Raw genomic sequence first — 14,149 nt, 5'->3', positions numbered from 1 at the left:
AAACGGGTGACACAGCATCTTAAAATCCAACCCTCTGCAAATCCGGACGTGTGACATGTTAAAAGCCCTGGGAGCTCTGCAAAGAGTTGCCATCTGTAATGTGCACTGATGCAAATGCACATCCAAACTGAGAGGCTTGCAGGAGGGAAGACAGCAAAAAGAAACATGGGATGGGAAAGTCTGAGAAAGATTCAACATGCTGCAGAACTTGAAAGCCTCAGCAAGTTTATGTCCCATTTTCTTCCAGCGGTCCCTCTGACTTCCCTTCCCCTGCTCAAACTCTTTTTGTCTTCCAGGACCCCAGTGCCACTCCATTTCTGCTTTTCTTCCAGACCCCTTGCTTTCAAGACCCCTGTAACCTCTTGCTCCTGTGCCCCAAGCCTTCCATATGCTTCGCTTCCAGGCTTCTCCCTTTCCTTCCTAGGGTACGTCTCCACTGCACGGTCAGTACAGGCTCGTATGCAGGTTCTAGCCCCAACTGCCCTACCAACCACACAGCAAACCATCTGACCCAGGTTTGGCAGTCCCTTAAGACTGGGCTAGCTTACTTGGCTGGGTGGAGTGGGGTGTTAAAGTCTGGGATTCACTTTCATTCAATGGAACCCACCCACTTTGCAGTGAGGACGTAGGCAAAAAATCACCCAAGTGCTGACAGTCCTCCAACACCTTCCCACAATTCTCTGCAGAGAACAGAATTTCTCCTGCAGTTGATGTAACTGACTGGAAAGACTCCTAGAGCATCTCAGTGCAAAGAACCATGGGCTATGCCCAAGGACACACATGGACAAGTACAGAAATGTGAGGACACAGTAATGCAAGTAGGGCTTTGCAATGGGGGCACTTGCCCCAGGCTAAGCGAACCTGGGTGCTCAGACCTAGGTGACAATCACCCAAGCTAACTGCCAGGAAGACATATCCTCATGCATCTCCCCATTCTCTTCATGCCTCCTGGTTTCCTCTTGTTCCCTTTCACCATTTACCCAGCCTCCTGACTTCGGAATACCCCATCAATTCCTTTCCTTCCCAGCCCAAATCCCTTCCCATTTCTTTTCTCCCAGGGCACCTGATAGTTCCAGTTGCAGCAAACATTCCATCCCATCCCATCGCTGTCTCATGAGAGTCTCCCCCACCTTTTGCCACCTGCTATCACTAAAATATTTACAACTCTGCCGAAGGGGGTGACTTCTAGGAATAGAACAGTGTTAAATAAATAATGACTCAAATGTTGGATAGAGTTGGATAGTTTGGTTGCAAGAGATTCTGATTGAGAGGAAATGAGCGTGCTAAGGAATCCTTTTAATCTGCCTTGGAGGAGATCTTGCCCTTGGTTATTCTCTCTTTCTGGGAAAACACCAATCCTTGGCTCCTTTAAGTAGCACAATCACATTTGTTTTGAAACATAATTCATGTAACAAATGTTTGTCAACTAAGCTGCGGTTACTTATCACAAATCACCTCCCAGAAAATAATGCCTCAGTTTGCAGAAAAAAATTGCACACAAAAGAATGGGGTGGGGGAGGGGAGAAATCAACATTGACACGTGATGCCACCTCTCTGACAATGTCAAATTATTTTTCTGATAACATTTCTATATATTTCCATGGGGTGGACTGCAGTTACAGCACAGAACCGGGATTCAGGAGACCTGGATTCTATTGCTGGCTCTGTCGCAGTCTTCTTGTGTGGCCTTGTGCAAAAGACTTAACCACTGTGTGCCTCAGTTTCCCCAGCTGTAAAATAGGACTAAATAAATAACTCTGCCTTTTACAGTGCTCTCCACAGGTGGTGGCAAAGCCCCTTTCTGGGGAAGAACTGTTATCTCCTTTTTACAGAAGGGGAAGCTGAAACTCAGGCCTGGTCTACACTACGAGTTTAGGTCGACTTTAGCCGCGTTAAATCGAATTAAGCCTTGACACGTTCACACGACGAAGCCCTTTCTTTCGACTTAAAGGGCCCTTTAAACCGGTTTCTTTACACCACCTCCGACGAGGGGATTAGTGATAAAATCGGCCTTAGGGGGTCGGAATTGGGTTAGTGTGGACGGAATTCGACGTTATTGGCTTCCAGGAGCTATCCCACAGTACTTCATTGTGACCGCTCTGGACAGCACTCTCAACTCAGATGCACTGGCCAGGTAGACAGGAAAAGCCCCGCGAACGTTTGAAATTCATTTCCTGTTTGCTCAGCGTGGAGAGCACAGGTGACCACGCAGAGCTCATCAGCACAGGTAACCGTGATGGAGTCCCAGGATCGCAAAAGAGCTCCAGCATGGACAGAACGGGAGGTTCGGGATCTGCTCGCCATATGGGGAGATGAATCAGTGCTGGCTGAACTCCAAAGCAGTAAACGAAATGGCAAAATATTAGAAAAGGTCTCCAAGGCCATGAAGGACAGAGGCCATAACAGGGACACACAGCAGTGCCGCGTGAAAATTAAGGAGCTAAGGCAAGCCTACCACAAAGCCAGAGAGGCAAACGGAAGGTCTGGGGCTGAGCCGCAAACATGCCGCTTCTACGCGGAGCTGCATGCCATTCTAGGGGGTGCAGCCACCACTACCCCAACCGTGTGCTATGAGTCCCTCACTGGAGAAAGACACAGGGAAGCGGGTTCTGGGGACGAGGAAGATGAGCATGAAGATAATGTAAATAGCTCACAGCAGCAAGGAAGCGGAGAAACCAGTTTCCCCAACAGCCAGGATATGTTTATCACCCTGGACCTGGAACCAGTAACCCCCGAACTCACCCAAGACCCTGAGGGCACACAGGGGACCTCTGGTGAGTGTACCTTTGTAAATATTACACATGGTTTAAAAGCAAGTGTGTTTAATGATTAATGATTAATTTGCCCTGGCAATCGCGGCCAGTACAGCTACTGGAAAAGTCTGTTAACGTGTATGGGGATGGAGCGGAAATCCTCCAGGGACATCTCCAAAAAGCTCTCCTTCATGTACTCCCAAAGCCTTTGCAAAAGGTTTCTGGGGAGGGCTGCCTTATCCCGTCCGCCATGGTAGGACACTTTACCACGCCAGGCCAGTAGCACGTAGTCTGGAATCATTGCATAACAAAGCATGGCAGCGTATGGTCCCGGTGTTTGCTGGCATGCAGACAACATCCATTCCTTATCGCTCTTTGTTATCCTCAGGAGAGTGATATCATTCACGGTCACCTGGTTGAAATGGGGCAATTTTATTAAGGGGACATTCAGAGGTGCCCCTTCCTGGTCTGCTGAACAGAAATATTCCCCGCTGTTAGCCACGCGGTGGGGGGAGGGGTGAAGTGATCATCCCAGAGAATTGGGTGTGGGGGGGAGGGGAATTAGTTGGGTTTGTGCTGCATGTTAACCCTGAAACCGCAGCCCCTCCTTTTACATTGCAAACCCATTTTAAATGGCCAAACCAACGGGTCCTTGGTATGGTTAATGATAGCAGTACTCTTTGAAACCATCCCCACATGTTAAGAAGGTTAAAAAAGCCAAAAGACTGTGTCTTACCATGGCTGCCTGCAAGCTGAAATCTGTGACCTGGCACTGCGTGAGTGATCTCTCACACCAAACAGGCAGGCCCTCCATATAAGAGGAAAAATGCGACCTTGTAACGAAAGCACATCTGCTGTGTAATGTGAACAGCAAAATGTAACGTGAAAGAGTGTACCCATTGTTCTCTAAAATGTATCTTTTTTAACCACCTCTCCCTTCTCATCCACCAGCTGCAAATGTCTCTCCTTCGCAGAGGCTAGTGAATATTCGAAAACGTAAGGGAAGGACATGTGATGAAATGTTTACAGAACTACAGACCGCCTCCCACGCTGACAGAGCACAGCAGAATGCGTGGAGGCAGTCAATGACTGATTATCGAAAAGCCCAATATGAGCGAGAGGAGAGGTGGCGGGCTGAATCGCGGGCTGAGGAGGAGAGGTGGCGGGCTGAATCGCGGGAGGAACAGAGGAAGTTGCGGGCTGAAGATGAGAGGTGGCGTCAGCTTGCACACAGAAAGCAAGAGTCCATGCTCCGTCTGCTGGAGCATCAAACTGATATGCTACAGCGTATGGTTGAGCTGCAGGAAAGCCAGCAGGAGCAGAGACCGCCACTACAGCCCCTGTGTAACCAACAGCCATCCTCCCCAAGTCCCATTGCCTCCTCACCCAGACGCCCAAGAACACGGTGGGGGGGCCTTCGGCCACCCACTCACTCCACCCTAGATGATTTCCATAGCAATAAGTTTTAAAGTTTTAAATTGGAGTGTGTCCTTTTCCTTCCCTCCTCCCCCACCCATCCCGGGCTACCTTTCCAATTATCCCCCTAGTTGTGTGATGAATTAATAAAGAATGCATGAATGTGAAGTAACAATGACTTTATTGCCTCTGCAACTGGTGCTTGAAGGGGGGAGGGTAGGGGAGGGTGGGGTGGGGTGGTTGGTTTACAGGGAAGTAGAGTTAACCGGGGGGGGGAGGGGCGGAGGGTTCATCAAGGAGAAACAAACAGAAGTTTCACTCCGTAGCCTGGCCAGTCACAAAACTGGTTTTCAAAGCTTCTCTGATGCGCACAGCGCCATGCTGTGCTGCTCTAACCGCCCTGGTGTCTGGCTGCGCGTAATCAGCGGCCAGGCGATTTGCCTCTACCTCCCACCCCGCCATAAATGTCTCCCCCTTACTCTCACAGAGATTGTGGAGCGCACAGCAAGCAGCAATAACAATGGGGATATTCTTTTCGCTAAGGTCTGAGCGAGTCAGTAAGCTGCGCCAGCGCGCTTTTAAACGCCGAAAATGCACATTCCACCACCATTCGGCACTTGCTCAGCCTGTAGTTGAACAGGTCCTGACTCCTGTCCAGGCTGCCTGTGTACGGCTTCATGAGCCATGGCATTAAGGGGTAGGCTGGGTCCCCAAGGATCACGATAGGCATTTCAACATCCCCAACGGGTATTTTCTGGTCCGGGAAGAAAGTCCCTTCCTCCAGCTTTCTAAACAGAGCAGACTGCCTGAAGACGCGAGCATCATGTACCCTTCCCGGCCAGCCCACGTTGATGTTGGTGAAACGTCCCTTGTGATCCACCAGGGCTTGCAGCAGCATTGAAAAGTACCCCTTGCGGTTTATTTACTCGGTGGCTTGGTGCTCCGGTGCCAAGATAGGGATATGGGTTCCGTCTATCGCCCCACCACAGTTTGGGAATCCCATTGCAGCAAAGCCATCCACTATGGCTTGCACGTTTCCCAGAATCACTACCCTTGATATCACCAGGTCTCTCATTGCCCTGGCAACTTGGATCACAGCAGCCCCCACAGTAGATTTGCCCACTCCAAATTGATTCCCGACTGACCGGTACCTGTCTGGCGTTGCAAGCTTCCACAGGGCTATCGCCACTCGCTTCTCCACTGTGAGGTCTGCTCTCATCCTGGTATTCTGGCGCTTCAGGGCAGGGGAAAGCAAGTCACAAAGTTCCATGAAAGTGCCCTTACGCATGCAAAAGTTTCGCAGCCACTGGGAATCGTCCCACACCTGCAGCACGATGTGGTCCCACCAGTCTGTGCTTGTTTCCCGGGCCCAGAATCGGCGTTCCACAGCATGAACCTGCCCCATTAACACCATGATTTCCACATTGCTGGGGCCTGTGCCTTGTGAGAGGTCTAGGTCCATGTCCATTTCCTCATCACTCTCGTCGCCGCGCTGCAATCGCCTCCTCCTCCTCCTCGCCTGGTCCTGGTTTTGCTTTGGCATGTCCTGGCTCTGCATATACTCCAGGACAATGCGCGTGGTGTTCATAGTGCTCATAATTGCCGCGGTGATCTGAGCGGGCTCCATGATCCCAGTGCTAGCTATGGCATCTGGCCTGAAAAAAGGCGCGAAAGTAGTATCTGACGGACCAGGGGAAGGAGGGAGGGAGGGGCGAGTGATGACATGGCGTACAGGTACAGGGAATTAAAATCAAGAAAGGTGGCTTTGCATCAGGGAGAAACACAAACAACTGTCACACAGAATGCCCCCCCCCCCAAAGATTGAACTCAAAAGCCTGGGTTTAGCAGGAGGGAGAGGGGAAACAAATGAATACAGAATAAATCTATTTTTTACATCTTAAGACCACGGTGCAGCATGACTGATAGCCCTTGGCATTTTCTGGGTGCTTGGCAGCAAATACTGGGCGCTTGGCAGTTAGCCTTCAGGTCTATTGCACAATCTGATACCCACTGCAGTATGACAATGATGAATACCAGTCGTAATATACTATCTACTGCCCAAAAGGCAAGGGGTTGCTGCTGTGTAGCAATGTAGCCCCATCCTACGCATAGTACATCTGATAACCATCATCATCAAGGCAAGGGGGCTGGTGCAATGCAGCCCCACGGCTGCCAGCCCCATGTCTGCCAGCACCCAGATCGCCCTCGGCCTCTTCTGGGTGCTTAGCAGAAAACTGGGTGCTTTGCAGAAAATAGTATACTACGACTGATAACCATCATTGTCTGCCCAGGTGCCCATGATCGACAGCCACTGCTGTCCGACGAGGACGGTTACCAGTCGTAATAAACCATCTACTGCCAAAAGGCAAGGGGGCTGGTGCAATGCAGCCCCACGGCTGCCGGCACCCAGATCGCCAATGAAGGCTACCAGTCATGCTGCATCGTCTACCGCCAAAAGGCAGTTAGCTGCTGCTGCTGTGTAGCAATGCAGTCCCACGTCTGCCGGCACCTAGATGACATATGGTGACGGTGAGCTGAGCTGAGCGGGCTCCATGCTTGCCGTGGTATGTTGTCTGCACAGGTAACCCAGGTAAAAAGGCGCGAATCTATTGTCTGCCGTTGCTGTGACGGAGGGGGAGGGGCCTGACGACATGTACCCAGAACCCCCCGCAGCACTGTTTTGCATCATCCGGGCATTGGGATCTCAACCCAGAATTCCAATGGGCGGCGGAGACTGTGGGAACTGTGGGATAGCTACCCATAGTGCAATGCGCCGGAAGTCGACGCTAGCCTCAGTACTGTGGACGCGGTCCGCCGAACTAATGCACTTAGAGCATTTTATGTGGGGACACACACAATCGGCTGTATACAACCGATTTCTATAAAACCGGCTTCTATTAATTCGACCTAATTTCGTAGTGTAGACATACCCTCAGAGAGGTTAAGTCACTTGCATAAGACCACAAAGCAAATCACTGACAGTAGCAGGAGAGAAATACAGGTCTCCTGACTGCTAGGTCAAGATCTGAACTGTTAGACCACAATTCAGAGCGATAATGGTATTTCCCTGTCCCTTGGGGTGTTGAAAGGCTTAATCCATTCGAGTGTGTAACGTATTGAGAGCCTTAAACGGAAGGTGCAATAGAAGTGTGAAGTATTATAAGAAGAGAATATATATATAAATAGTCACCTTTTGTTGTTTGAGGGCCCCCGGAAATTTTTTTTAAATGTAGTGAAACTTGCACTGAAATAACATCAACTTTAAACAAAGAACCACCCACTGCTTCTGTAGTAAAGTACATACTTTTACCCAGAGAATAAGTAACAAAGGTATAGCCCCCTACAAACTTCCTGATCATCAGTATGCAACACACCATGCCAACTTTATAGCAACAGTGGGGATACAACTCGTACTCTCCATCTTCAGAAGCAGAAGGAGAATCTCTTTTTGCTGTTAGCAGTATAGCACCTATGACACGGAGTGAAGCAGTTCTGATTCCACCCCCCCAGAAGGCAGCAGTACACATACACACTAGCCAAGTATCTCAAGGAGCTTTACAAACACTAATGAATCAAGCCTCACAACTCCAGAACAAGGTAGACAAGCAACCTCAGCTGCTGTCACACAATTATCACACTGTAACATTAGGAACCAGTTCCAATGTTGAAGTGATATGTATATGGCACAGGGGTTAAGCAGAGCTAGAAGGAAACCGGCTGAGATGCCCTGTGTGGACAGCAGTCTCAGAATGGGGGAGCTGTCCCCAGAGGTTCACATTGCTAATCTAACCCCTGCCCACTTGGAACTTGCCTTTGTATCCTTCCCTGCTCACCCAATGGCTCTTTCAGAGGTTCACCCAAACCCATCTAATTGAACACCTGCAGTTTTATCCTCTCTGCCCCAGCTTGTCAACCCCTCAGAGGGTCTAGCTGCTTATCTAGCCCTCCCCTCCTCACTTGAACTTTGCATTTTCCCCTGACCAGACAGGGAGTCCCGCAGTAACTGCACCTCATCACAGTCAAATCCTGCATCTTACCTCCTGGACCATTTGGCAGACTGCCTCCCAAAGGGTCTCTTCCAGAGCACGCCATACAGCTGCACTTTGGTGCTGATATCCAAGACATCCGAGTCTGCCTGTTCCATGGACGGAGAAGGGGAGACAGAGTTGGATTTTGAAGTGAACATCGTAGACGGATTTTATTCTAACTCTCCCACTGTGCCTGGCAGCTCAGGGAATCCGATTAAATGCAACGACCCAGAAGGACATCACCAGCCACTCCAACAGAGAGACTGAGGCTATGGTTTAAATCAATAACAGGACTGCTCAGTGCTCAGGCAATAATTCTCCCCCGATGCAGAGATGATGAAAGTGTCTTCATTTCGTATCACTTTGTGATGCATTACGGAGAGCGCAAAGGTCCCAGCCCATGAGTCAGAGGGCTGAATAGAGCCACAGACCAGCAATAGAGAGAGGGAGAAAGAGAGAGAGAGCGAGAGCGCGCACACTCAAGAATAATGCAGCAAGCCTAATTATCTGTGTGAGAGCCAGGGTGTAAGGATGGTTATTGCACTGAATGCTCAGGAGCCCCAGATGGGAGTCAGAGGGGACCGTCTGCAAATTGCCAGGCTTGTTTCTGTGACACATGCCCCCAAAGTCTTGTGCCTGTTCATGAGTTCTTCTGATTGGCTCGTAGGGCAAGGTGAGCAGAGTGGGTGTGAATCAGTGAGCTCCAATCAGACTTCCTCATCTATTTGGAGAGGTTTCCTTTCTGTGCCAGTCTGGAAGCCAGTGGGTAGGGTTCACATGCTCGCTCTGGTTTGAACGGGTATTGTCCGTGACACCAGTCTCATTCTTCCTTAAAGGGCCATTGCCAGCAATAAAATAATATATTATACAACTCGACAATTCCAGCTCTGGGACTTGGGACACATTACCCCTTCTGCTGCTCCAAGGTGAGCTTCACCACTCCATTCATCTCCTCTGACTCCATCACCAAGGAACAGCTCCCCAGCCATCGCCCACTCCACGCAAAAGTCCCTCCAAGAGACACTTCTTCCCCAATGCTCACAAGAAACCACAGAATAATGTTGTTTCAAGTTCCTGCATCCTGCCTTCTCTGTCTCTGACATTGTTAGATCTTTGGGGAGGGATTGCCTTGGTTTTGTCTTGCTCAGTGCTGAGAGCACATTTTGATGGCAGCATCTAACAAATTATAAAGACAAGAAGTTAGAAGTATTATATTAATAAGAAGTTTTGTGCACTGGTAAAATCAGAGTGAAAGCTGGTGAGATCTAGACAGGGGTAGGCAAACCCAACATGCTGTTCCTATTCTCTCTACGTTGAGTCCCTTCTGTTGCATTACATTACATCTCTCTCTAGACCTGCCCCTGAACAGTGCCAAGAACATGCCGCTCCAGCTGCAGTCAGTGGGAGCTTTGAGTGCTCAGCCCCCCTCAGGATCAGGCCCACAATGAGGTGTGTGTAGACCACTGAAAACTAGGCCCTGCCTCCTGTGCATCCTTTGCCTGTGCTGGGTACCTTTGGGTCACTGTGGAGCAGGCAAGCACATCACTCAGGTGGGCTGCTACGTTGACTGCACCTGAAACGTTGAGACCTGAGCAACTCTTCAGGATGCTGTTCTGAAAATAAGTGATTGCTTGTGTTGGAGTGGGGGTCTGGGAGGAAAACAGGGAGGAGTTCAGTTGGAATCATACTGCATGCAGGATAAATAAGAATACTGGGTCCAAAACATCCACCTTTAGTTACCCGTGCTCCACTGAAATCAACTCACGTACGGACTACTTGGATGAGTAAGGGTTTGAAAGATCAGCCCTCAAAATAGGATTGGTATCAGTGAGGGAAAGTAGGGTTGCCAACTTTCTAACCACACAAAATCGAACACCCTTGCCCTGTCCCTTCCCCGAGGCCCCACCCCTCACTCACTCCAGCCCCCCTCCCTCAATCACTCACTCTCCCCCACCCTCACTCACTTTCACCGGGTTGGGGCAGAGGGCTGGACTATGGGAAGGGGTGAGGGCTCCAGCTGGGTGAGGCCAGAAATTAGGGATTCAGAGTGTGGGAGGGGGCTCCAGGCTGGGGCAGGGAGTTGGGGTGCAGGAGGGGGGTGAGGGCTCTGGCTGGGGGTGCGGGCTCTGGGGATGAGAGGTTGGGGCTACAGGTGGGGGCTACAGGCTGCGGCCAAGGGGTTTGGCGTGCAGGAGGGGGCTCAGGGTTAGGGCAGGGGGTTGGGGTGCAGGAAGAGGTTCAGGGTGCAGGCTCCAGGAAGGAGTTTGGGTGTGGGAGGGGGCTCGGGATGTGGGTGGGAGGTGTTGGGTTTTGGAAGAAGTTAGGGTGCGGGAGGGGGTTCTGACCTAGGGCAGGGAGTTGGGGTGTAGGAGGGGGCTCGGGGTGCAGGCTCCAGCCAGGCAGTATTTACCTCAAGCAGCTCCCGGTCGGTGGCACAGTGGGGCTAAGGCAGGTTCCCTGACTGCCTTGGCTCCATGCAGCTCCCAGAAATGGCCGGCATGTCTGGCCCCTAGGTGGAGGCACGGCCAGGAGGCTCTGCACACTGACCACAGACACCGCCCTTGCAACTCCCCTTTGTCACGGTTCCTAGGTAGAACAGACTGAGATGGCCTTTGGGAAAGACAGGCAAGTATGTAGACCATTTATTGTTTTAAGATCCGTTTTATCTGAAATTCTTTTGTTCTAAATACTTTGCTTGAAGGAAATGTTGCTTTAAGGTTACCACTGTCATTGCTCCCAGAGGAGACAGACTGCAGGTGCTGAAGATAAGTCAGATCTCCGGACTTAGGGCAGGAGGTGAAAAAGTATATGGTGTGAAACTCAAACAACACAGACAATTTTAGACAAGAAGAATCCATTTTCTCAAACCGGGAATGTGGTCAGCACAAGGGAGTTAAAACTATATTCTTCAAAAAATAAGTTTCCTGTGGTCATTTAATGACCACAAGTACTCAAGACCTTGGCTTTATACTTCAGTATCAGCTAATAGCACATCCAACAGCACTGACTGCATATGTAATGGGTTTGGAGACAGCAATACGCTAACATCACGTATAGTACCTCAGCGTACCTTTCTGCTGTGGTATTTAGCCTTATCAGGACTTAATACATTATGCAGAGTTAAATCTCCGATAGGAGAATAACACAATATTTCTAAAGGAAAATATTTACTAAATATCGATCTGTGAATACATATGTTTACTTATACCCCTTGAAACCACCATGAATATGGTCACTAACAACTCTTTAAAGATAACACTTTCAAGGGGGGTTTCCCCAAGTTTTAGTACTGTCACAATTGCAAATACAAAATATAATTATGCGCATACATATACACACACAAATATATTCCCTTAGGGCTCTTCTCTGGGAGGATTTACACTTCTCTGTCATTGTAGGATGGTGTCCTGATCCTCTGTAGGGACTGTAACCTCCTTAAAGTCCAGGAAACAGGCTATGGTCTCTCACATTCTGCTTCAAACTCCCTATGTGGCTCTGTAATGGCAGTCTTAATTTGCAGTCTGCAGCAGTTCTAGTCCTCTTCTTCTCCAGTGGGGTGAAGGGAGCCTACAGTTTAAATCCAACAAATTGGCAAGATCCCTGGAATACAACCCTTGTAGCAGACCCTTCCAGGCCTTGTGCTGCTCCACCACTGAGTCTCCCACACTGGCTCCCACTCCTCCTATATATAAACCCCTCCCCTTGAGTTACACTACACTTCACTATTGTGTCAGAGGGAAGAATATTACCTACCAAATCATCAGTACTGGCATTTGCCTTAGAGTTCTCCCATCCAAGTTTTGCCCAACCCCAATCCTGCTTGTACGACACAGAAGTAGTAATAGCTACCAAACCTGTCAACTATACAGCATTTTGACTGGTGCAATACATTGTGTCATGTTTGTTACGTTAATTAGAATATTGTATTCTTGCTGGTGAAATGCACTTGAAAATAAACGCACACTTTCCTGTGCTATAAAGTGTATCAGTGATTATTACTAACCAATCAGGTAGTGTAAAAATAACAAACAAAACAAAATATGATCCACACATGCATTTGATCTTGTCAGAATTCCACAGACTCCAGGTGTCTGAAAGTGCAAACTAAACCCCAGGCAGATATGGGGGGAAAGTAGTCTGTCCAATCTATCTGTCTAGGTTCTTTGCTGGCCCAGATCACTGACTGTGGTTTTGGATACTAGATCTCCCTACACACAGAGATTAGTATTGATGAGGCTCTACATGGTAGGACTGGTTCAGGCTCCGAAGCACAACAATATTCTTCATAATTGCTCTCTTCTCTTGTATTACTAGCTGAGGTCTGAGAACTTCAGCATTTTCAACTTACTGTGCGATCTCTCTGGAAGAGAGGTCTGACTTCCTTTCTTAACTCCTAGCAATACTGAGAGAAGTTAGCAGGCTGTATGCTGTCACAGATATGTATTTTTGCAAGTCAACAGTGGGCACTGAGTATGTCTGCTATAGGGTGAAGTCACTGGCTTGGTGATCAGATTGAAATCTAGGGCAACGGGAAACTGCAAACCCTGTGAACTAGGCATGGATTCGAACAACAAATCATTTTGGCAAGTCAGAGACCATTTGACATGGTGTATGTGTGTATTTTCACTGGCATGACCAGCTAATGAAAACTGAACTGTGAAAGGTTGGGAGTTGGATTCAGATAAGACCCCATGAATGTTTGGGCTTGAAACAAATAATTCCTGTTCCCTTGTGTGCAAGAAGTAATATGAGAGCCGCATGTCACCTAGCACTTCCACATTTCTGCTCCCTGCATCTAGCGGAGGAGACAGCACAGGGAAAAGGAAAAATTGAAAACATTTCAAGTCTCAGAAACAACACTCATTTCAAGATTTCAAGATTTAGTAGGTGGTACTCATCCATCTGAGGCCTTGTCTACACTAGAAAGGGTTTGCTAGTATAGCTATACTGGCAAACCCTCCTAGTGGGGACACAGCTTACACCACTTTTGCCAATATAATTGTGTCTACACTATGGCTTTTGCTGGCATCATAAAGTTTCTTAGAGGATGATTTTTTCCCCACACTTCTATGCTGGCAAAACCTTTAAGAGCAGATTAATTCTGCACTGACTCAGGCCTAATATCCTGTCTTGGTGGGGCCACTCCTCTGCCGGAGGAGTTGTCTTTCAGATGAAAGATAAAGCTAAAATCTTTCACTAACTGTAGTCAGTAAAGATTCCACAACACTCTCTGTAGGAGACACGGTGTTACCTCATTGTTCTGCCCAATGTTGCAAAGGTGCATTACCTATAGAGGAAACTGTATTCTACTGATCTTTGGGCTTGTGCCACAAACTTTAGATCTGGATCTGAGCCACCCCAAAGTCTAAAAGGGTTCAGATCTGGTGTTTCAGTTTGGATTCGTCTTACTAGTTTCAACTGGATGTTGTGGCTGTTTCCTCACTAGGGAACCATTAGCAATTGAACCAGCTTAATGAAATAAACGGAGACACCTACCATATATTTGGTGCTACAAATATAGTTTAAAAAAAATAGAAGCAGCAGCAGCACAGTCCCCATTTGATGCGAAAGTTGCCTATTTATTTCTGAAAGTTACTTTCCAGCCTTCCAAGTGCTTAGCTCTGTGCCGAGGATGTTTTAAAATGGGGGAAGGCAGCATACTGCCAATCCATCCACTCCCATGTGACACATGGATAGATGGAGTTTGTTCTGCACACCATTATTAATTTTTAATACCTTGGATGGGAAGCAAAAAAACAGCTGCCCTGCAGAGCTCAGAGAGGAAGGTTATTCAGCAAATAGTCATAAAAATAAAATGCCTTTGGCAATGCATTCTGGACCCAACACACACAGACTGGCAAATTTACAGCCTCATCTGACATCTTCCTCTGGTGAGAACATATGGTCTGTGTGACACTTTGTACCTCGTGAGAACACCCTGCACTCCATGTT

General features: G+C 48.5%; 1 protein-coding gene across 1 annotated transcript in view; it reads right to left on the bottom strand.

The window, feature by feature from the left end:
- Window positions 1–8,355, bottom strand: part of PLEKHD1 (pleckstrin homology and coiled-coil domain containing D1) — a 49,126-nt gene extending 40,771 nt beyond the window's left edge. The window contains exon 1 of the mRNA XM_024218837.2: window positions 8,207–8,355. Coding sequence (XP_024074605.2) covers window positions 8,207–8,355 — 149 coding nt within the window. The remainder of the gene's footprint in view (window positions 1–8,206) is intronic.
- Between the last annotated feature and the right edge of the window lie 5,794 nt (window positions 8,356–14,149).

This window comes from Terrapene carolina, unplaced genomic scaffold (assembly GCF_002925995.2).
Source record: "Terrapene carolina triunguis isolate 2854851 unplaced genomic scaffold, T_m_triunguis-2.0 Scaffold96, whole genome shotgun sequence".
In the NCBI taxonomy this organism is placed as follows: Eukaryota; Metazoa; Chordata; order Testudines; family Emydidae; genus Terrapene; species Terrapene triunguis.
Note: the sequence above shows the minus strand (reverse complement) of the source record. Positions and strands in the feature narration are given on the sequence as shown.